This window comes from Esox lucius, chromosome 6, assembly GCF_011004845.1.
Source record: "Esox lucius isolate fEsoLuc1 chromosome 6, fEsoLuc1.pri, whole genome shotgun sequence".
NCBI classification, from domain to species: domain Eukaryota; kingdom Metazoa; phylum Chordata; class Actinopteri; order Esociformes; family Esocidae; genus Esox; species Esox lucius.
Genome location: NC_047574.1, coordinates 5,022,241 through 5,045,100, shown reverse-complemented (window position 1 = coordinate 5,045,100; position 22,860 = coordinate 5,022,241). Strand labels below are relative to the sequence as shown.

The following is a 22,860-nucleotide window of genomic DNA, read 5'->3' as shown; positions in this document are numbered from 1 at the left end:
AGTGCGATAGTGGGAGAGTGTTCTCCCCTCGACTTCTTTGTAGACACTGATGTGTATCTGACTGTGGGAGAGTTGTTCAACTCGCACCACTCAGTATCAGCTTTCGTTTGGTTGGAGAAGAAAAAACCTTGCACGTTCGCAAGAGGATTGTCCTCTGACATTTATGTATCATTTCATCATGACATATAGAATACGGATTCATTTTTATTGTATAATTTGCTAGCTGGGCAACGCCTGATGTTTATCCGTTGTCAGGAAACACTGGTTTAAGACAATTAGGGGCAAATGGCGCTTGGCCCTGTTATAATCTGGTTATTGAGTTCTTTGAATGACAAATCTCATTGTGTCATTGTGTCATTCAAATCTGCGTTGTGATTTTATTAGAGAAACATTAAATGAAATGAAATCAAGGCAGACTATTATAAAATAATAGGACATTTGTAAATAATAATATAATTTGCCTTTATTAACTAACAATTATTTTCAAATAATAACAGGAATGTAGGGGTTTTACTTAAGACTAAAACAGTCAAACTAAGAGCCTGTAGGCCTACCACTCCCACACCATTGGGACTACACGTAAATGGCTTGACTGAATTTAACAACCCCTTCGATTGGGGCGGTCCATCCCCTGGGGTGGTTCAATACAAATATTTTAGCCTTTGTTAGCGGGAGATATATAGCTTACAATGATGAACTGTCACGTTCCGAGGGATATTCTGTCACACCTGACAGAATATAAGAATACCAAACGAAAGCTGATACTAAGTGGTGCGAGTTGAAAAACTCTCCCACAGTCAGATACGCATCAGTGTCATCAGGTAGGATCTGTACAAATATCCAGCATTAGCTCGAAGATCGAAATCACTTTTCAGGTGTTACCGTCAAAATGACCATGTTTCATTGAGATCAATGAGAGCACTGCTCGTTTCCAGCACCAATCAGTCTCTTTTAAGACGAGACATACAGTTAGCTTGCTATCACCTGAGATCAAAGTGCGCTCACCGGTGCTGGTTTTGGACAGCTGGAAAACGGGCTGAGAATTTTTTTAACGAGACAAGGCATCACCTTGCAACCTTGTATGTCCAAGGGGGGTTGAAGGTTTCGGATATTCAAGAGAGTTCATAAGTAGTCTGGCAGTTAGATTAGATAAACGCTGAGTGTTTTTGCGCGAAGCTCGTTGCGGTTACAAATGGACTGTGACGGACTGGGCACGGACCTTTACCTCCGGATTGGCTGAAATGTTCTGTGGCTATCCAGTGTCTTTTGGAAGGTTGATATTCTCAAAATGATGATGGATAAATCATTTATAGAATGAATAGAGTTGGACTTAGTATTGTTTAAGTTAGCATATTTCTTACATAACAGTTCTACACAGACCGTGCGTAACGGGGCATTGATAATGTTTTGCCTCCCAAAACTGCTTTCCAAATACTGTGCTTAACTTATTACTGTTGCGAATGCACCTCTCTTACCTTCATCTGCAAATGAGATTGAATATGCTGTTTATGAAGTCATGTGGTGAGTAAGCTACACAATGTGTAACTACTGCAGTTACTAAAAGCTTTCGAATTTGACAGCTATTTGTAGCTATTATATAGTCTCAGTAAGCCATGCATGCTAAAATTAGTTGCTTTCCGTCCCTCGTGCTGAAGTTACTTTACTACATTGGTAAGTAGGATAAACGAGCCCGCCCATGGAAATCAAAAGCCCGTCCAACACCTGATACTACTTTTGGATTGGAGAACTTATTGAAAGAGGAAATCATTCAAAATGTCATGCCACTTTTACGGTTCACAGCTATGAAAGCACGAGTACTAATTTAATAAGTTTTGTGAAAGGGTAAGATTAAAGGGGAAAAGTTTACAAACAATATACTATTTATAATTGTATTGAGAATATGTCTTGAACAAATACTTTATATTTCCCTTTATATTTTGGACAGTCATTTTAATTGTTTTTTTTAAACCTCATACCAGGAACAAAAACTAACTAAAATGTATATTATAAATAAATATAATTATCCACGTTCATTTCTTTTGATCACTTTACACCTTATTTTGGTTTCCACCCCAGTGAACAGAATTGCTTGAAACTTGATTGATGATGCACATTTGAGTAGCGTGACTTTAGGTTGAGTGGGACATCAGGTTAAGTGGGACATTTAAGCTCATGGGCAGTGTGCTCTGCCTATTTTGTCAGCCAATCAAAACAAATCATTCTGTTGTGTTTCTGAATATGTGGCTGCCATTCTGTCAATTATCAGGGAACAATAAAACCTATGGTCTTAAAATAAGTTCATAGTGGTTATGTTTTAAAACACAATGAAAATGTATGTTGAGTGTTATCATATTTCATACAAATCAGATTTTCAACACTGTCCCCCACTTAACCTAAAAGAACAATAGGAGGAATGAGGAGGAATGAGAGAAAGTCATGTGTTCTGATGAGACAAAAATAGAGCTTTTTTGTCTAAAGATGAGTACAACCCCAAGAACACCATCCCAACCATGAAGCACGGAGGTGGAAACATCATTCTTTGGGGATGCTTTTCTGCAAAGGGGACAGGACGACTGCACCGTGTTGAGGGGAGGATGGATGGGGCCATGTATTGTGAGATCTTGGCCAACAACCTCCTTCCATCAGTAAGAGCATTGAAGATGGGTCGTGGCTGGGTCTCCCAGCATGACAACGACCTGAAATACACAGCTAGGGCAACTAAGGAGTGGCTCTGTAAGAAGCATCTCAAGGTCCTGGAGTGGCCTAGCCAGTCTCCAGACCTGAACCCAATAGAAAATCTTTGGAGGGAGCTGAAAGTCCGTATTGCCCAGCGAGAGCCGCGAAACCTGAAGGATCTGGAGAACGTCTGTATGGAGGAGTGGGCCAAAATCCCTGCTGCAGTGTGTGCAAACCTGGTCAAGAACTACAGGAAACGTATGATCTCTGTAATTGCAAATGAAGGTTTCTGTACCAAATATTAAGTTCTGCTTTTCTGATGATCAAATACTTATGCCATGCAATAAAATGCAAATTAATTACTTAAAAATCATACGATGTGATTTTCTGGATTTTATTTTTTTGATTCCCATCACACAGTTGAAGAGTACCTATGATAAAAATGACTTCTACATGCTTTGTAAGTGGGAAAACCTGCAATATCGGCAGTGTATCAAATACTTCTCCCCACTGTAATTGTAGTGGTAAGGAGCTCATAACATCTAAAATGACTGAAAAGATGGTGCCCACACAGCAAGGAAAGGGGCCGAAAAGGAGGAAGTAGGAAGGAGAGGGAAATGACAAAACAAACAAAGAAAAGAAAGAATAGAAGCCTACTGGCAGGAAAGGAAGGATACTTAATCCATGGAGTGAGGACAGAATGAGAAGAGCTATAGAGGAGTATCAGGAGCAAGTGGAAATTGGGCAGATTCCTAAACTTAGATTTTTGGTGAGGGCATGGAATATCCCAAATTCCACACTATAAAGATGTGCTAAGGGACTGGTTAAAGGCTCTCACCATGCTTCAGGTAGAGATACCTGGGTCTCACCAGAAGCTGAGAGGCTAACCATATCTGAATGCTTGCCCAGAGAGGCTTCCCTATTATTCTGTAAAAATGTGCAACTCTAAATTGAACATATTTGCAGTTTGTTTGAAATCCAATTTACTGTTGAATGGTATATACAAATCTTTTAAAATCTTTTTAGGATTTCAGCAAGCCTAGTAATGGGTATTTAATCAGAAAATACTGTCCCACTTTATCCTACCAATGTGTCCCACTCACCCTGAAAGATACGTTTTATAAGAGAGTGCGTCAGATGGTGTTTAAATGGATGTAGCATTCATTGAAAAATAACTTCATTTCCCCATAAACATTAAGCTAAGACCATATTTAAATTAAATGAATTTGAGTAGGTGATTGACCCATTTTGATTGTCTTTGTTGCGATTTACCAAAAGGTGTCCCACTTTACCACAAGTGACCCTAAGGAAAGGAGATGGCATTTCACAACATGGAATGAGGTGAGGAAATGAAATGAAGTGTACTTTCATACAGAACCAACTACACCGCAGCCACATGCTGTTTTTTCAGTAACACTATACACTGGACAGCTCTAAGGTGTTGTCACAGCCCTACGGCACGACGCAAATCTCCATGAGGTAGCTAGATTCGGCGCCAGCCGACAATGGAATGGCGCCATGTTATTTGCTCAGCTCAGTTGTCCTGTTTCGCCACATGACGATGGACAGCTCCACAGAGTTCCTTCACGGTAGGGAGCGCCACCTTGTTCTGATTCTAGACAGGTGGAACCTTTGGTGGAATCGTATTAACAACTGTTGGTTGTGTGACCCCTGCTCTGTCAAAGGGCCATGCAGTGCTTTCTGGGAAATTCTGGGACAACAGGTTAAGTACTTAAAGGAGTGAATGGGAGCCAGTTGGGTGCTGGCTCAAAAACTTGCCATGTCTTAGCATTTTGAAATCGCCACATCGCAGACTTATTGAGAACGTGCGCCGATTTTCAACTTATTCCCTGTTTTTCTGCAAGGTATTTCGTTACGGTTGGCTTGGCAACCATAATGCAGCTTGACAACAAAAATGCGATTGGTCCTCAGTCTGTTGGGCGGCACCGTAATACTTTCCTCCAGTCGCTATCCGCTGAGATTCTGATCTCCTTTCTGTAATATCTGTGTTCTGTAGATATATCTGTACACTTCCATTTCCTATTGATGTGCTCTCATTTCCTAACGCGGAACTTTCTTCACAGAAACTCTAGCTGCGTGTGATTATGTCAGTTTGAAATGCCTCTTGTGTTTCTTGGCAGCTATTCAGAGGTAGTGAGTTGAGATATTCAGATACAGGCTTTTCTAGCCCCCCACCCCCCCCCCCGCGACCTGGATGATCTTCTGTGGCACTTCTGAAAGAGAGAGGGAGAGATGTGTTGGCTTGGGAGTCAAGTAGAAAACAAGTTCAAACAATGAGGAGGCAGACTTCACATTTGGAACCTCTATGTTAAAGACGTGCCTTTGAAGATGTTACCTTTTATTAGTAATAGGAATTCATCCTGGTGTTAGAATAAATCCCTGTCATGTATAATTCAATGAGCCCGAATCGGAGAGACAAAAAGTCTTCAAAGGCGTCGTCCCCCAAAACAGTAGTCGTTGTCACATTGTTTATTCATCCAGTCTAGCATCAGCTGTTCAATATGTCACGGAGGGTTGTGCTGTTTTAATTTGTCAACGGTTTAGTGCCTTTAATGGTTACTGGAGTCCCTTCCCCTCCCCAACCTCTAATGGGGGACAGTCTTTTTTTGTTGTTTTCTTCTCCAGCTCTGCAGTCTTTCTGCCTGGTGCTCTGCTCTGTTTTCAGTGGAATTATTCCTTTGGTAGATTTCCCCGGTGGCCTTATTGGGGAGAAGGTTTCCTTCCTCACTCGCGTGCCTACCACTGCCTTAGATCTTCCCTCTCAGAGCGATTAGATAAAGTGCTAGTCGTTTTAGAGGCGCACTGATCGGTTGACTCGCAGGAAACACTTGCATGATTGTTTTAAAGGTGTCCTCGGGCCTTATCTCTTTAACCGAGAGCCAGCCAGGGTCTGTCTCCGTGGCTCCACCGCTGCCCGGGAAGCAAGCAGCCAGGAAGATAATGAATGTGATGACTCCTACGTTTGAGTGGGAGGAGCGTGGCATTGAGAGAGCCAGCGTGGCGTCGTATCGTGGTGCCGTTCCTCTCTCTCACACACACATTTCCCGGGGCCAGCAAATCTTGTGCCTCTGCGTTGCGTTGCGACGCGCGGGGGTATCAGATGAGGCCTAAAGCCGCTGTGCGCTTTCACCAAAATGTTTTTCCATTGAACGTAATTTAATGCGAGCGAGAGGAGCACTTACCGTGGCGCCGCAGGCGACATTTGGCCTGTGGCCGTGAATGTTTTAGGAGACCTAATGGTGGATTTTAAATGAGGCACGTCACGGGGTTCTCCTGGGTTCGAAAGCCAGGTTAGCCTTATCTGTTTTTCAAATAAAAAAAGATTTAGCGTTTGATGTGAATGTTTGTTTAACGTGTGACATGTAAATGCAACTGACTGGAATTACAAGGTAGTTGAGAGAGAGAGAGAGAGAGAGAGAGAGGGAGAGAGAGAAAGAATATGGAGGGGGGGGTGAGAGAGAGAGAGAGAGACAGAAAGACGAAAGAAAATGAAGGAGAAATATGCTTCTGTTGGATGTGACAACCTTTCTTTGTGGCACAGATTCCATATGTGTTGGGTTGATAATCTTTCTTCCCCCATGGGTCCAGTTGAATGCTTCAGTGGGCTGTTAGCTGCTATCTGATACACCATGGATGCGTCTCTAATACCAACCAGGTTTCCTATTTTGTACCCTACATTTGACCGGTTCCTGCTGGGGATAGCCTGCCGTTTGGGAGGGCCCTGCAGCGTGACTCCATGGGAGATTAAAACCCCAGGGTAAGCAGACGTCTAAATTAAACAGGACAGTGCAGGACTCGTTCAGTAAGACGGAGCTTAACAGCTGTGGCCGTGTCCAAAACCACACCCTATTGCCTGAAATCCCACAGAGGGCTCTTGGCGGTAATGCACTTCGAGTTATAGGGCACTGATTGGGACGCAGGCCGGGGCTGTTTCATAATACCTTGTTGACTATATGCTCTAATGCCTTTTAATATCCTGGCAGAACCCCGATGATTTATCCAAGGCGTCGTCCCAAACCGTGCCCGACACCACGCACTGTTTTGAGCTGAAGTCCTACTGGATGTGCCCTGGTCTAAAGTAGTGCGCTTCCTATGAAAGAGAATGGTGTTTGAGACGTAGTCCGTAGCTGAAATATCACATTTTAATATCATATTCCTGTCTGTTGGCTCTTTTTCGTAATATCCAGCCAAGTAACCACGGACTATTCCCATGACTGACTATATGAATATACCAAGTCAGCGCACAAAATAAAATGTCCTATTGCTGTGTTGGTAGCACAACCTGAAACAACACTGGATCCTCCTGCCCCAGGCCAAACTTGGCAAATATGAGCTAATAAGGCTGGTTTGAAATGGTGAAATAATGGTCTCTTGGGTGCTTCTATTTCCTTCACAGCCATACACTAGGACGTGCAAGTGCCTGTTATGTTGTAGTGGGCTTGCAGCAATCCAGAATGTTTTGTTCAGGTTGAGGATAGGCTGAGGATATGGTTGAGGACAGGGTTAAGGACAGAGTTGAGGATTGGATGGAGGACAGAGCTGAGGACAGAGCTGAGGATTGGATGGAGGACAGAGCTGAGGACAGGGTTGAGGATTGGATGGGGGACAGAGCTGAGGACAGGGTTGAGGATTGGATGGGGGACAGAGTTGAGGACAGGGTTGGGGACAGTTGAGGACAGGGTTGAGGATTGGATGGAGGACAGAGTTGAGGACAGGGTTGAGGATTGGATGGAGGACAGAGTTGAGGACAGGGTTGAGGTCTGGATGGAGGACAGAGTTGAGGACAGGGTTGAGGACAGTTGAGGACAGGGTTGAGGATTGGATGGAGGACAGAGTTGAGGACAGAGCTGAGGACAGTGTTGAGGATTGGATTGAGGACAGAGTTGAGGACAGGGTTGAGGATTGGATGGAGGACAGAGTTGAGGACAGGGTTGAGGATTGGATGGAGGAAAAGTTGAGGACGAGGTTGAGGACTGGGTTAAGCACTGGTTGGTTTTAACCTTAAGCTAATAACCAAGCCTTAAGCTGTAAAAATGAAAAGAAAAACACTTTTGGAGCTAAAAATGCAACAAATCACACATAACATTATTGAGTGGATGTACTTTCTTGTGTTTAAAAAAATCCAATAAGGATATGAGAATTGTCGTGCCATATTGTAGCCGTCGCCCAGCTGCATCCACAGTGCCCCAGCGAGCCAAAGGAAAGGCTTTACTAGGCAGAGGCCCTCATGTTTCCCCTGGAAGACATTACTGGGGGTTGGGGAACGTTCCGGTTCCACTTCTGTGGTGTCTCACTGAACGCTAACGTCATTTAAATCATGTTGCAATTAAAACGGCAACACAGGCCATTATCTACAGACAGCAGACAGACCCCCGCGCCACACCTGAAACACCCAGAGACGTTGGATCTCAGCTGCTGTAACGTATCAAGATGGGGTTTCCTTTGGAACTTGTGCTGTTCCACCCAAAGGTCAAACACTCAGCGTTATGTGACTCAATATCTCTCCATTTGATGGTGGGAATAGAGAGAGAGAGAGAGAGAGAGAGAGAGTGAGAGTGATGAGGTAGATAATGGGCCAATTAGTAATTATCTGTGCTCTCTGTCTCTGTTCCTATCCATCTATTTCTCTCTCCCTCTCTGTCTCTGTCTAGGTTGTCCAGTGGCCATAAAGAGAGTGGGCAGCAACAAGAGAATTGCTCTGGCAGCAGCTGCTATGATGGCCATGGAGTCAGATCCTGCCGGACTCCAGGGGCCTTCACCCTCCTCGTCTTCCTCTTCTTCCGCTCCTTTCATCCATCCCCTCCACCTCTTCCAGTTGTCACCTATCAAGATTCCGTTCCACCTGACTCCACCAGGCCCAGGTGCGTAATAACTCACTCTGTAATTCCCCTTTAGAACCAGACCCATTCTTCTCATTTGGTGTGGTACTTGGAGCACCAGGCCTGTGTAAAAGGTAATGCACAGACTGGGGCTTTATTTGGGTTCAGCACTGGTTGTGTGTCAGGTCTGTTGTCAGTGTTGTGTCCCCGCTGGTTGTGTGTCAGGTCTGTTGTCAGTGTTGTGTCCCCGCTGGTTGTGTGTCAGGTCTGTTGTCAGTGTTGTGTCCCCGCTGGTTGTGTGTCAGGTCTGTTGTCAGTGTTGTGTCCCTGCTGGTTGTGTGTCAGGTCTGTTGTCAGGGTTGTGTCCCCGCTGGTTGTGTGTCAGGTCTGTTGTCAGTGTTGTGTCCCCGCTGGTTGTGTGTCAGGTCTGTTGTCAGTGTTGTGTCCCCGCTGGTTGTGTGTCAGGTCTGTTGTCAGTTATGTTTTAGGGTCTGTGTTTGCAGTCAGTTATGATTTAGGGTCTGTATCTGCAGTCAGTTATGTTTTGGGGTCTGTGTCTGCAGTCAGTTATGTTTTAGGGTCTGTATCTGCAGTCAGTTATGTTTTAGGGTCTGTATCTGCAGTCAGTTATGTTTTAGGGTCTGTGTCTGCAGTCAGTTATGTCAGTGTTGGTCAGTTATGTTTTAGGGTCTGTGTCTGTGTCTGCAGTCAGTTATGTTTTAGGGTCTGTGTTTGCAGTCAGTTAGGTTTTAGGGTCTGTGTCTGCAGTCAGTTATGTATTAGGGTCTGTATCTGCAGTCAGTTATGTTTTAGGGTCTGTGTCTGCAGTCAGTTATATTTTGGGCTATCTATCTGCTGTCAGTTCTGTTTCAGTCTGTGGACACTGGACAAATTGCAGTGTTTGTTTGGCACGTTGCCGTCAGGATCTCCACTGAGATTGTCATGTCCTAATTGTAATTCCAAATATTTGGCATTATGCTAATATTGAAAAATAAACAGCTGACGTTTTTTTAGACTTTACAAAATGTCTGTCCACAAAACTAAAACTACAAGCATTTCTTTTAAAGGGGCACTGTGGTTCATTGTGCTCTACCACTGTCCTCCCTCTCTTCACCTGACCCTGGTAGGTCCTCGTTAATAATGAGGAAAGAGAATTTCACGTTGGCGAAGTGGGCATGTTTAAATCAAGGGTCAACATGTAATCATTGAAATCAGGAAACACATTGAGTCTGGTACTGTAGGTCATTACTTGGAGAGACCTACAGCTCACTATGTCTCTGTTCTCGCCGTCTCTCGCTCTCTCTCTCTTTTCCCTCTCCACTCTCCTCTCTCCTCTCTCTATCCCCCCCCTCCTGCCCCCCCCCCTCCTGTCCTTTTCCCCCACTCCCCTCCTGTCCTCTTTCCCCACTCCCCTCCTGTCCTCTTCCCCACCCCCCCCCCCTCCTGTCCTTTTCCCCCACTCCCCTCCTGTCCTCTTTCCCCACTCCCCTCCTGTCCTCTTCCCCACCCCCCCCCCCCTCCTGTCCTTTTCCCCCACTCCCCTCCTGTCCTCTTCCCCACCCCCCCCTCCTGGTCCCCCTCCCTGCCCCCCCCCCCCTGGCTGATAGTGCTAATTCCCTCCAGGGTGTAACTTCTGGGATGTGGATTGCCTGCTCTCTTCATGTTAACATGAAAGAGGTGTGGTATCTGGCGGCAAGCTGGGAAGCAAGGGAGGATGGAGAGAAGAGTAACACACACACACACACACAGCATGCAGACACGCACACCTTCTGCACACACATACACATTCACACCATGCCGACACACACACCTAATGCACACACACACACACACACCGCCTTGCCTGCGAGGATCGAGTACCACAGTCTTCTGTAGGCCTGCATACCAAACCGCTCCCTATTCCGTATATGGTGCACTCATTGTGATCTAATGGTCCCTGGTCAAGGGCTGCACTCGGATGTAGGGACTAGGGAGCCATTTGGGACACGGAACAAGGTGGTTCTGCTTTCACCACGATGGGAACTTTGGGTCAGTTTGTGAAATAATTGCTAATCTTGCTCCCTGAAACCCATGTACTTATCTGAGATTGGATGATTTCTTTGGTACATGGTGTTTCCGTGCTCCTCGGGGCCCACTGCTGTGTGTGTTTAACGCTGTCTTCTATTCTGATTGTAGACGGAGATCTAATGTAAGTCTGCTTTTTCTTGGGTCCTCATTGCATTCGTTACATCAAACAAGACAAAGGGGTTCCCTCCTTTTATCCGGAGCCTTCATTCAAAGCGAGTGGCCTAAATTGGGAACGAGTTTGCCATTTAGAACACTTGGAATGATGAAATATCGATTGCATTGCAATCCCTTCTCACTGTGGCCTCATACAGCACTGTGCAGAAGTCTTAGGTACCTGAAAGTCCAACTAAAGTCGTTTATTTGGGTTATTTGTAAAAACAAATATTATAATAATAGTATATATTATATTCATGTATTTATCTATTACACACAATTATTTATGTATTGTATATTTTTTTTTATTAAAACACAAATGAATGGCTTAGATGAACTGTGAGGAGCCTAAGACTTTTGCACAGTACTGTATATTCACAGCCTAGCTGACTAGTGAAAATAATGTAACGCTGATTTTCAGTTCAATCGCTTATATTGATAATGACAGCCTCGTAGAATAAACAGTGTACACTGGATGTTAATGGACAGATCTTGGATGATGTTTTTTTCTGTTAAGTCTTCGAACTGCTGGTTGGTTTTTATTGTCATTATTTCACAGATTGATTCTGAGTGGTAAATGCTTCTTCAGGTCAGGATTGATTATGAGTAAATGATCATAGCTTTCGGGATAGTTTTTTCCCCTTTAGAAAGTTAGTGTTCTAAAGCAGTTAACTGAATTAAATAATATCACTTGTGGGGTTTATTGTGTTTCCAGCCAAACACTTCTTTTCAGTTTTGCACACACTGCCTCATGCAGTTTTCTGTCGATTAAATCCTTTATGATGCTGACAGCACCTTGCTATAGTTGCATGTATTAGGGTGTCTTCCCCACCTGTTTCTCCTCTCTGTCCATCTGTCTCTCCTCCCAGACTAACGTTCTCTCCTGCTTGACCACCTGTCTCTCCTCCTTGACCACCTGTCTCTCCTGCTTGACCACCTGTCTCTCCTTTCTGACCACCTGTCTCTCCTCACGGACTAACTTTCTCTCCTCCCTGACCACCTGTCTCTCCTCCCTGACCCCCTGTCTCTCCTCCCTTATCACCTGTCTCTCCTCCCTGACCACCTGTCTCTCCTCCCTGACCACCTGTCTCTCCTCCCTGACCCCCTGTCTCTCCTCCCTTACCACCTGTCTCTCCTCTCTGACCACCTGTCTCTCCTCCCTGACCCCGTCTCTCCTCCCTTACCACCTGTCTCTCCTCTCTGACCACCTGTCTCTCCTTTCTGACCACCTGTCTCTCCTCACGGACTAACTTTCTCTCCTTCCTGACCACCTGTCTCTCCTCCTTGACCACCTGTCTCTCCTGCTTGACCACCTGTCTCTCCTCCCAGACTAACGTTCTCTCCTCCCTGACCACCTGTCTCTCCTCCTTGACCACCTGTCTCTCCTGCTTGACCACCTGTCTCTCCTCTCTGACCACCTGTCTCTCCTCCCAGACTAGCTTTCTCTCCTCCATGGCCACCTATCTCTCTTCCATGACCACCTGTCTCTCCTCCATGACCACCTTTCTCTCCTCCTTGACCACCTGTCTCTCCTCACACAGCCATGACCTTTCTTGCCACTGACAGTATGTTGGATAAGGCAGAAACACGGATGACAACTGTTAATAAGAGCTCCTTAATGGTGGTGTCTGACCATCACTCGGGTGAATAAGACGTATTAACCATGTTTGATTCACCAGCCTTTAATAAAATGTTTCAAAGATGTTTTTATTATATGAATTTATTATATCATTAAAATCAGTCATCATTATGACATCCTCGCTCAGGAGCAGTTCTCCAGCCACTGGTAGCCGGACAAGCATTTAATGCATGTAATGATATCTGCCTGTTACCCCGTTAGCTAGGCTACTAGCTACTAGACCTGTCTGAAGAACACTGTTTTATTCTGCAAATTGCAGTCCTAGGTTCAATATTGCACAGCAGCTAATGTATCGGAGCTACCCAAATCCGTGTCCTCCTGCTCTCATGTGATCTGTGTGCTTTATATATAATTATATTTGGTCATTGTTGTTGATTGTCTTTTTTTCTGCATGTAAAGTGTTTGTATGTAATGAAGTTCTCACATTTCTTGCGTCTCGACCTAGTTTCTTTTTTTTGTGTGTTCAACAAAAAAAAAAGACCTACAAATACAATGAATATAATTTACTGAATCAACGCTAACCGATATTATTTTTAATTTTTGGATACAAAATATATATATAACATAACTAACACGGATCCTGTTATTGTAAAAATAAAAAAAATATTTTTTGTATGGAAAGTACTGAAAAATTAACTAAATAAATGCAATAATTAAATACTTAATCGATGGTATTTGCAAATAATAGTATTAATATGGATTGGGTCATCCCTAACATTAGGTTACCTGTGAAAAATGGGTTCGAACAACAGCCCATACATGTAGGTGGGAGAAGTGTGTGGTTGGGAAAAGAGGTGTGGCGTCTGGAGGACAAGACCAATGCTGATGAATAGAGTGAGCTTCCATCTCCTCCATCTGGTCCAACTGGCCTAATCGTTTTCATGCATCCATAATGGCACACTATTCCCTTTGTAGTGCATTGCCATTGACCAGGACCCGTAGTGAACAAGATAGGGGACGTAGTGCAGTTCAAAGCTTCCGCCACTGGGAGCCAAACATTGCTGACCTTTTGAAAAGGAAGTACGTTCACCAGGGCTGCTGTTTGTTTCCTGTCTTGAACTGAAACTGGTTCCGTCAAACTCCCATGGACCCCTGTGGAGCGGGAGGAGACGAGTATGAGACGAGCGGACAGGAAGGGAGAAGGAGAGGAGGGAAAGGGGCTGGCGGTAGAGATCGAGAGGAGGATGGAAGAAGACCAAAGTGAGAGCGGAGGAGAGCAGGAGGACAGGGAAATAGGAGGAGAAGAGAGGAAAGTGGAGGAGAGCAGGAGGACAGGGACATAGGAGGAGAGGAAAGTGGAGGAGAGCAGGAAGACAGGGAAATAGGAGGAGAGGAGAGGAAAGTGGAGGAGAGCAGGAGGACAAAGGAGCAGGAGGGAAACAAGAGGGAGAGGAGGGTGGGGGTGGAGTGGTGAGGGAGGGAGGGAGGGCCTTGCCAAGAATACTGGTGATGATTAAAGAAAAGGGCTCCTGTGGGAGATGAGAGGTAGATAGGAAATACAGGGGAGATAAATGAATCCCTAATCGGATGGCGAGCAGACTGAGAGGAGGAGGCGAGGGAGTAAAAGGGGGGACTGTTCACCTTTGCCTTCCTCAAACGTGTTATAGATAAGCTGCCCATTATGAGAAGAAAGTGGGCTGATATTATTAGAATATTAGCTTCACAGCTGATGTCCGTGACTGTGAAGTTAACTTCCAAAACTTTCATTGTTCCTTTTCTTCCTGAAACGACGGCTGTTTGAGGTTGGACTTGAGGGGATTCGAGGAGAGGATTAGAATAAATGTGTGCCAAACAATGGAAAGGGCAACATTGTCGGTCAAATTGAATTTGCAAAGACAGGGATGGCATCACGGAAGGAACTCCTCAGTCTGGATCACACAGACACCGTGACGGTCAGCCCATTCAACCCCCGGCCCACAAACCCGGACCGGGACTCCTCCCAAACCCGAACAGACCCCTATTGATCTTGATTAAAACCAGTTTGTTTTGACTGATGTTGATGTAGTGGCTCTGTAAAGCCAGGGGCTGTTTTGCTGTGGGGGTGATATTGGTTATTGACCACTGGTGGAACGGGATGTACAGTACTTCATCCAGCGCGAGATGTTCCCGCCGCCGTGACAAGAAATTTAAGTGGACCCAGATGCGCACAGCCGCACACACACACTGACTCGCAGATACAAAGACACACACTGACTCGCAGATACAACAGCCAAAGTCCAGGACTTAGTGTCGTAGGCTTGATGGGTTTTTCTTTGAATACAGTAAGTACTTAGTGAAAGCATGCAAAGACACTGATGTATTATCAGGCTGACTGTCTTAGAGATGCAGTCAGCTGGTGTTTGTTTCGGCACTCGTTGCTAGGCAGTGACTCAGGCCTTTTGATACAGCGAAATGGCCTCATTACTCCGCCAGCAGGCCTCCTGTGAGGTTGCTAATGAACCCTGAACTTAAAAGGATCTGGTTGAAATATACTCCACTATTGATTAAGCGGCCTGACGAAGAGCACCTGATATACATCGATAAACATAGTTGGATTTGGAGGGACCTAGGGGATTCTCTCCTCTCAGACACATATACTGTCCTCACAGGCAATGATAGGCTATTCCCAATGTCTGTCTGTCAAATTAAAATCGAGCTTCACTCTCAGAGAGCGTACACACTGGTGACTTTTTCATGTCCGCCGCCCCCACTCATGTCCTAAAGGTCAGTTGTCCATTAAACTCGTTTTCACCTGGAGGCAAGGCGCCCGGATTCCAAGCTTTCAAAGTAACCAGGCATGCCGAAGCCTGGTCACAAGCACTGATGAACCCCAGTGATTGCACGGCCTTACATGTTGGCTGGCCGTGAAGAATCACGCGAAAATATGCGGTGCACATTGCATAACTCAACAGAAGCGCATTACTTTCTGTCGTTTAATTCTTTCTTCACATTAGCCCTTACGGTAGTCGAACCCACAACCCTGGCGTTGTAAGCAACATCCTCCACCAACGGTACAACACCTGGTCTCTTCGGACTGCTGTGGAATAAATTACCCTGTGAAGGTGTAACTTGGATTGGTTTTTCAGTTACACAGTTAGTGTCAGTGGGCTGTATTAATTGCCTCCAGCCTCGTGTTTCTCTTCTGTCAGCAGAGCTACTGTAGGCTACTACACCTTCTGTGCAAACATGATATCAGACATCCAATGGGCGCGATTCAGAGCCAAGATAAACATTCGTTCTTTCGGTGCAGTCTCTTTCATTGATGTTGTTCGGAGACCATTTTGTGCAGGTCGTGTCAGAATCTCCCTCAGCGAGTTGTATTTAGGGACTCTTTGTAACCCCTACAGACAGTCTTTTGAGATTATTCCAGATGGTATCAGGAATGAGTCACCTCTGGGAGTTGCTTCAGGTGATTAAACCCCTTCTGCCCTCAAATGCCATGCCTTCGTTCCAAATAGTACATTACTCTCTAAATCCTGCTTAGGGGACTGGGGCTGGGGTTTTCAACCTTCTCCTCAGGGACTGCCAGCCTTTCCATGGATTTGAACTATTCCAGCACACCTGATCTGAAATGTCAACTATTCATAAAGCGGTTGTTATAGATAAATCCGCTAGTTCAGGGCTACAACAACATTGTGAAACATCTGACAGTTGCAGAGGAGGGGTTTGAGAACCACTATACAGTCTTATAAAAAAGGTTATTTGGCTGTCCCCATAAAATAACCCTTTGAAGATCCTTTTTGGTTTAATTTAGATCTTTATTTGGTTAAATACAGAAACCTTTCCAAACTCAGGTTTGAGAAATGAAAATTGGGTTTGGGCTGGATGAGCCAGAATGGACAGCAACCCTGTTACTGCCTCATTGTGACCGCCATATCAAATGTTAGCCCATATAGTGGTCCAAGATATGTGCATCATTTTTGACAAGAAGCTGTGTATCAGGGTAATTAGATTCATATCGTTACTCTGGGTGTTTTTATGGCTGCGGACACGACCAGACAGGGAGTTGGACCTTAAAACTAGAGTCCATCACAAACAGGTATTTAACCACATGTCCATTCCGCCAAATTGACAAAGAAAGCCTCAGTGCTAAGCCGCGGCTGCTCCCTGATAAGCTCCTTGCCAACTCTTCTCATCATTGTTTGTCCAACTTGGTCTCAGGTTTGCTTGGGATTTCTTGCCAACTCTTATGTCCATTGCTCCGGCAGGAATGACTCAGAACAAATTTTGGCGAGACAGCAGAAAGAGATCTGGACCAGGCTAGTTGCAGTCCAGGCCACTGTTTGGAACAGGAAGAGAAACAGGATGACTGTTGCTGTTTGGAATAGTGTTGTTTTCCGATCCAGACGAGAGGATCTTAATCCGCAACCTGTTTACTAAGCGGCGCACTTCTTCTCACAAGGCTGTGTAGTGCACAACAGGGTGCCGATTGGGACGCAGACAGTGTGTCGGGGAGTCAGGCATGCAGCTGGATGATAATGTTTATGGGTAAAATAAGCTGTGTTTCACTTCAGCGCTAGTCGTCTCTGAGGATATCAGCTCCCGGTCTCACAGGCTTATTCCACGGATCAGATTACTCTGGTGATTCACTGCATCAGCACAAACGCAGTCTTGATGAGACAGAGGGAATGCGCAACACATTTCAGAGCGCTGCAGGGAGACGCGTAGTGTCCTGCATGTTAACGCATCCCTTTAATTCAACTACGTCGTTTCATTTTTCATAATAAGAGTTTTTGAGAGAAAAACAAGTTGTGTCTGCGTTGCAGCCAACGGGCACGATGTACAGACAGCGCCTTGGGGTTCCGCAAAAGGGCAGTTCAAAAAGCCTCAGCACCATCAGGAACGGATGCTTGGGATTGGATTAGCCCCGTCACGCTCTCACAACCGCTTCGTGTGCCTTCGAGCTTACTCGTTTACTCTGTTTCAGATTGTGGCGTTGATTATTTTCCTTTCCGTTAAAAATGCAACATCTTCTTCAGATGTGAGCAGTGAATAAAAGTCACGTATGAAATAGATAAATCATGTAGGTAACTCGTTAGGCTAATGCTGTCATTCTAAATATTGCCTTGATAGAGTGGATGAGCATTTGCACTCATTTGTACACAGCTGCTATCGCTGTTTCGCTACCCTATTGTCCGTAGGCAGCCCTGTTGGCCCTGGGAGCTTGACCCTTTAGTAGAACCCAATAAACACTGAGCCCCAATATCAAACTGATGGCAGGTGGTCAAACTGCAAGGCTCCGTAGTTCTTAAAGACAGAAATAGACGAAGGAGTGGAGTTGAGAGAGTGAGGGATGAAGAAAGGACACATGTAGGAGAGAGGGAGTAATGATGTGAGGAATGGTGATGGATGGAAATACGGATGAAGGGACGAAAGGGACAGAGGCTTTGCCAGTGAGTCAAAGAAAGTGAGCTTAGGGTCATCTTCATTCTTCTGTTCTTTCTTTGTCTTCTTTACTCCTAGTTTACTTTCCTCCTAAAACTCTCAGCGTTAAAATACTGTGAATAATTCAAAGGTTAGTTGAAGGCCGAGCAATATGCTCTATATAATCTGGGATATGGTATCTGATTCCGAGGAGATCCCTCTGGATTTGGGAAAAGGGTACAGTTAGCATTCTGGAATTGTAGAAGAGAAGATGTCAGCGCGGACACTGATTCATATAGGATAGCTCCGGTAGATGACCTTGTGAAAGTATTCATGTAAGGATATAGCATTTTTGTGCACCTCACCTCAATCAGATAAATCATCTGTCACTCCACTCCCTCCATAAAAATTGTGATTTATTTAATAAAAAAAACTACAGCTTGGAAATTTGTTTAAAGATATATATATATATATATATATATATATACTTGCTGTTTGAAATATGATGCTGTACCTTCAAGACACAATGAGATAACTAAGAGGACATGGTTCTGTGATTCCTCCTCCTGATTTGCCCTCTATTGTGGCTCAAACGTCCGCAGCACTGTCACGTGTTTGCAGCGCTGAGGTTCCTGCGAAACACACAGTGCAACGTCTGGTACACACACACACACACACACACGTGCGCACTTCCGACTTTCCGACTCGTGGCGAATCTGTATAAGTTTTTGGGTCCAGGGGTCATTTTAACTTTTTTCTCAGGAAGTCCGACACTTCTTAACGAGCGCTACATTTCCCCTACAACATCTGCGGAGCGTGAAACGGACTGCGCTGTTTTCACTGTGGCATTGTAAATTAGAAAATCACTTTTAAAAAGAGTTGACTTGATCATTATAGTTGTCCATTATAGCTGGCACAGATGTGCACTATTAGATACAACAATGGAGGGCTTTCATTCCAATCTGCACCCTTTTCCCTAACTAGTCCACCACTTGTAACAGGGCCAATGGGGCTCCAGTCGAAACTAGTGAACTACGTAGGGAATAGTGTGTGGTTTGAGAAGCAGCCTTTGTCTAATTCTTAATCCTCACAGCTACTGTAGAAACCAGTGGGATGTGGGCGTTGGTTAGATACACTTGCATTTACCTCCTAACAGAGTGTTATTTTCTTTGGTCGGGTTGTCTTTAAATGTCTAACGTCATTTGACATTCTTATGCTGGTCTTTGGCGCAGAAATACTTAGTGTGAGTGAGTAAGTGGAGTAAGTGTAACTCTTCACTTATTTTACGTACTGACATTGTGTGGCATGAATACCAAATGGCAGCCTATTCCTTATATAGTGCACTAGTTTTTACCAGGGCCTCAATAGACTTTTGTCAGAAGCAGCGTACCAAGTTAGGAATGACACTTGGGACCATGACTGTGCTTCTCCGCCACAAGATGGAAAAATGCATTACCTCGAAATAATGTAATGCATTTCAAGGGAATTAGTTTTTAATGGAATCTTTAAGTAAAAACATTTGATTCTGAATGTGTGTCCTGTATGCTAAGAGGATGAAACATTGCAGTCTATGGTCAAATCCCTTTGGACAGTTTTTTTCCCCGTTTTCGAGCAATTGTGTTGGCTGTCAACAGTGTCTTTAGTAGACTTCAGCAGTACAGCACAATATGTACAGACTGTCTGAGATATCACATCGATACACTACATGTCTTACAATCAGTGGCGTTTTTATATGTAAACAATTGATGGGCCACAAACCATTTCAAAATATAGGATACATACTAGTGAAGTTACAAAACTTCCTCTTGCTACTGATGTGTTTATTTAACACATCAACAAACAGTGTGGCTCCACAAAACACTTTTAACGACAGAGCGGCTTGCTTCTACCAGGTGTTGTAGTACACATACTGGAGAGAGAGAGAGAGAGAGAGAGAGAGAGTGAGAGACCTTCTTGTGTAATTGCTCTCCTCTCTCACACACATGTAAAATTACCACTGTTACATTTACAAACCTAAATTAGGAACGCAACCAAGCTCAACCAATTGTCATACGCAAACAGCAATGAGCTCAACACCACTGAAGGCCACAACGAAGCGGAAAGACAACTTTTTAGGGATACAGATCCATTCTAAGACAACAACCTTAATAGATAAGTATGGACACACTGACACTCGTCACCATCTATATCAATTGATCCACGTAAAAATATGACCAATGCATGGACCAGCACCAAAAAGGCAGGATGATAAAATATGCTTTCACTCACCAAGGCTGAGGGCCCACTTGAAGAGAATGGTGGCACAGCGGTTTTTCCTCTGGGCAAACCTTTCGATGACTTTGGGAATGAAGTCATGTAGCTGCTGATTCAGCTGGCTTTCGATGGACAACATGGCCAATGTGTTGAGTCGCGGTTGTCCCATGATATTCTGAGTGAAGGTTTTTACCTTCTTCAAGGTGGAAAAGTTCCTCTCTGACTTGGATGTCGTCATAGGTGTTGTTATGATCATTTTCAGCAGAGTGACGGTCTCAGCAAAAGCCTCCTCTAGGTTGTTCTCATGGATGGATCTTAACAGAGACAGGGCCGTCTTACCAGTGTGAAGCTCAGTGTGGCGGTACAGAGTGGTCAGCTCAAACTTAAACCTTTTCTTGTTTCCTGGAGACCATAGTTTCACCGCACAGTCAAGCTCAGATGTAGGGAATGACAGGACAAATTGTGAAAAGAGCGAAATGTCAATCAGCTTGGCAGTGATCAGGTGGTCACTTTGTGAAAACCTCTGCTCCACCTGGGAGATGACTGTGTCACATGCCTCCTTCATCACCGGCGCTGTGTTGGTTACTCGTCGGCCTGGCTTGTCTGTTCCATCGTTAACGGTGGCAGCCCATTCATCAGTTTGCTTCCGCATATTCTGGACATTCTCCTTGAAACGGGTGAGCGCACTGCTAATCCTAGATGCATCGATGCTCAGTTTTTGCAGAGTGTTGTATAAAACATAAACCTCTGGCATAAGGAAGAAAAAAAATTCCAGCATCTGTGGAAAGGCTCATTCTTTCCACAGAGTTTCTTTGATAGGCCATATGCCTCACTTATGGTGAACTCATCCCATCCTGGTTGTGTGCCTATTTCCTCCATACACAGGAGCAGCGCAGCGCGGTTTTCCCAACTTTTAAATTTCCATCGTACACTCACCTAAAGGATTATTAGGAACACCTGTTCAATTTCTTATTAATGCAATTATCTAATCAACTAATCACATGGCAGTTGCTTCAATGCATTTAGGGGAGTGTTACTGGTCAAAACAATCTCCTGAACTCCAAACTGAATGTCAGAATGGGAAAGGTGAAGGTGATTTAAGCAATTTTGAGCGTGGCATGGTTTTTGGTGCCAGACGGGCCGATCTGAGTATTTCACAATCTGCTCAGTTACTGGGATTTTCACGTGCAACCATTTCTAGGGTTTACAAAGAATGGTGTGAAAAGGGAAAAACATCCAGTATGCGGCAGTCCTGTGGGTGAAAATGCCTTGTTGATGCTAGAGGTCAGAGGAGAATGGGCCCGACTGATTCAAGCTGATAGAAGAGCAACTTTGACTGAAATAACCACTCGTTACAACCGAGGTATGCAGCAAAGCCACAACACGCACAACCTTGAGGTGCATGGGCTACAACAGCAGAAGACCCCACCGGGTACCACTCATCTCCACTACAAATAGGAAAAAGAGGCTACAATTTGCACAAGCTCACCAAAATTGGACAGTTGAAGACTGGAAGAATGTTGCCTGGTCTGATGAGTCTCGATTTCTGTTGAGACATTCAGATGGTAGAGTCAGAATTTGGCGTAAACAGAATGAGAACATGGATCCATCATGCCTTGTTACCACTGTGCAGGCTGGTGGTGGTGGTGTAATGGTGTGGGGGATATTTTCTTGGCACACTTTAGGCCCCTTAGTGCCAATTGGGCATCGTTGAAATGCCACGGCCTACCTGAGCATTGTTTCTGACCTTGTCCATCCCTTTATGACCACCATGTACCCATCCTCTGATGGCTACTTCCAGCAGGATAATGCAACATGTCACAAAGCTCGAATCATTTCAAATTGGTTTCTTGAACATGCCAATGAGTTCACTGTACTGAAATTGCCCCCACAGTCACCAGATCTCAACCCAATAGAGCATCTTTGGGATGTGGTGGAACGGGAGCTTCGTGCCCTGGATGTGCATCCCACAAATCTCCACCAACTGCAAGATGCTATCCTATCAATATGGGCCAACATTTCTAAAGAATGCTTTCAGCACCTTGTTGAATCAATGCCACATAGAATTAAGGCAGTTCTGAAGGCAAAAGGGGGTCAAACACAGTATTAGTATGGTGTTCCTAATAATCCTTTAGGTGAGTGTATAGCAGGTGGCCATGGAATGCGTCTCTGTGTTGCCTCAGCAAGTGCTGCAACACGTTTTGTAGTGCCAGAGAAAAAGGTGGCAAAAGCAGTTAAATCTACAAAAAACACCTTCAGAATGCTCATCCTTGCTGAACAAAGTTGCTGCAAGGTCAGGTTCAGCTGGTGAGCATAGCAGTGAACAAACTGGGCATGTGGGCATGTCTCTTTCATTAGCATCTGTACCTCTCAGATGTTTCTACTCATTACAGCCGCACCATCATAAGTCTGAGCGATCAGCTTTTCTCCCAGCTTCAGTAGTTCCAGCACACCCTTGATGCTATTAGAGAGGCCGAGTCCAGTTTTTACTTTGACTTCCACAAACTCCAAAAACCTCTCTGTCACTGTATTGTCAGGCATCATGTATCGCAACACAACCGCCATTTGTGATTTACAGGAGACATCAGTTGTCTCATCTGCCTGTATGGCAACAAATGATGTCTTGTCCACGTGCTTGGCCAGCTCCTCCCTGTCCACTTCATACATACAGTCTAACAGTTTGTTTTGTACAGTGCTAGATGTCCCTTTGAAGATGGGCTGAGCGTCATAGTGCCTCTGAAGTCTCGAACTGCCCTCACACATCTGAATATTCCAGGATTTAGGGAGTCCACTGACTCGTCGTGCCCCCGCAGTGCGGTTTCACATTTTCCATACAGTTTATTACATGTTATGATCCGACTGAGAACGTACCTGTTTTCCTCCACCTGT

The 22,860-nt window shown here is 44.8% G+C and overlaps 1 protein-coding gene across 4 annotated transcripts in view; it reads left to right on the top strand.

The window, feature by feature from the left end:
* LOC105009666 (transcription elongation regulator 1-like protein) overlaps nucleotides 1-22,860 on the top strand; it is a 96,167-nt gene that overhangs the window by 24,184 nt on the left and 49,123 nt on the right. For all 4 annotated transcript variants that reach the window (XM_020047209.3, XM_020047210.3, XM_010869098.4 and 1 more), the window contains exon 5: nucleotides 8,349-8,558. In XM_020047209.3, coding sequence (XP_019902768.2) covers nucleotides 8,349-8,558 — 210 coding nt within the window. The remainder of the gene's footprint in view (nucleotides 1-8,348; nucleotides 8,559-22,860) is intronic.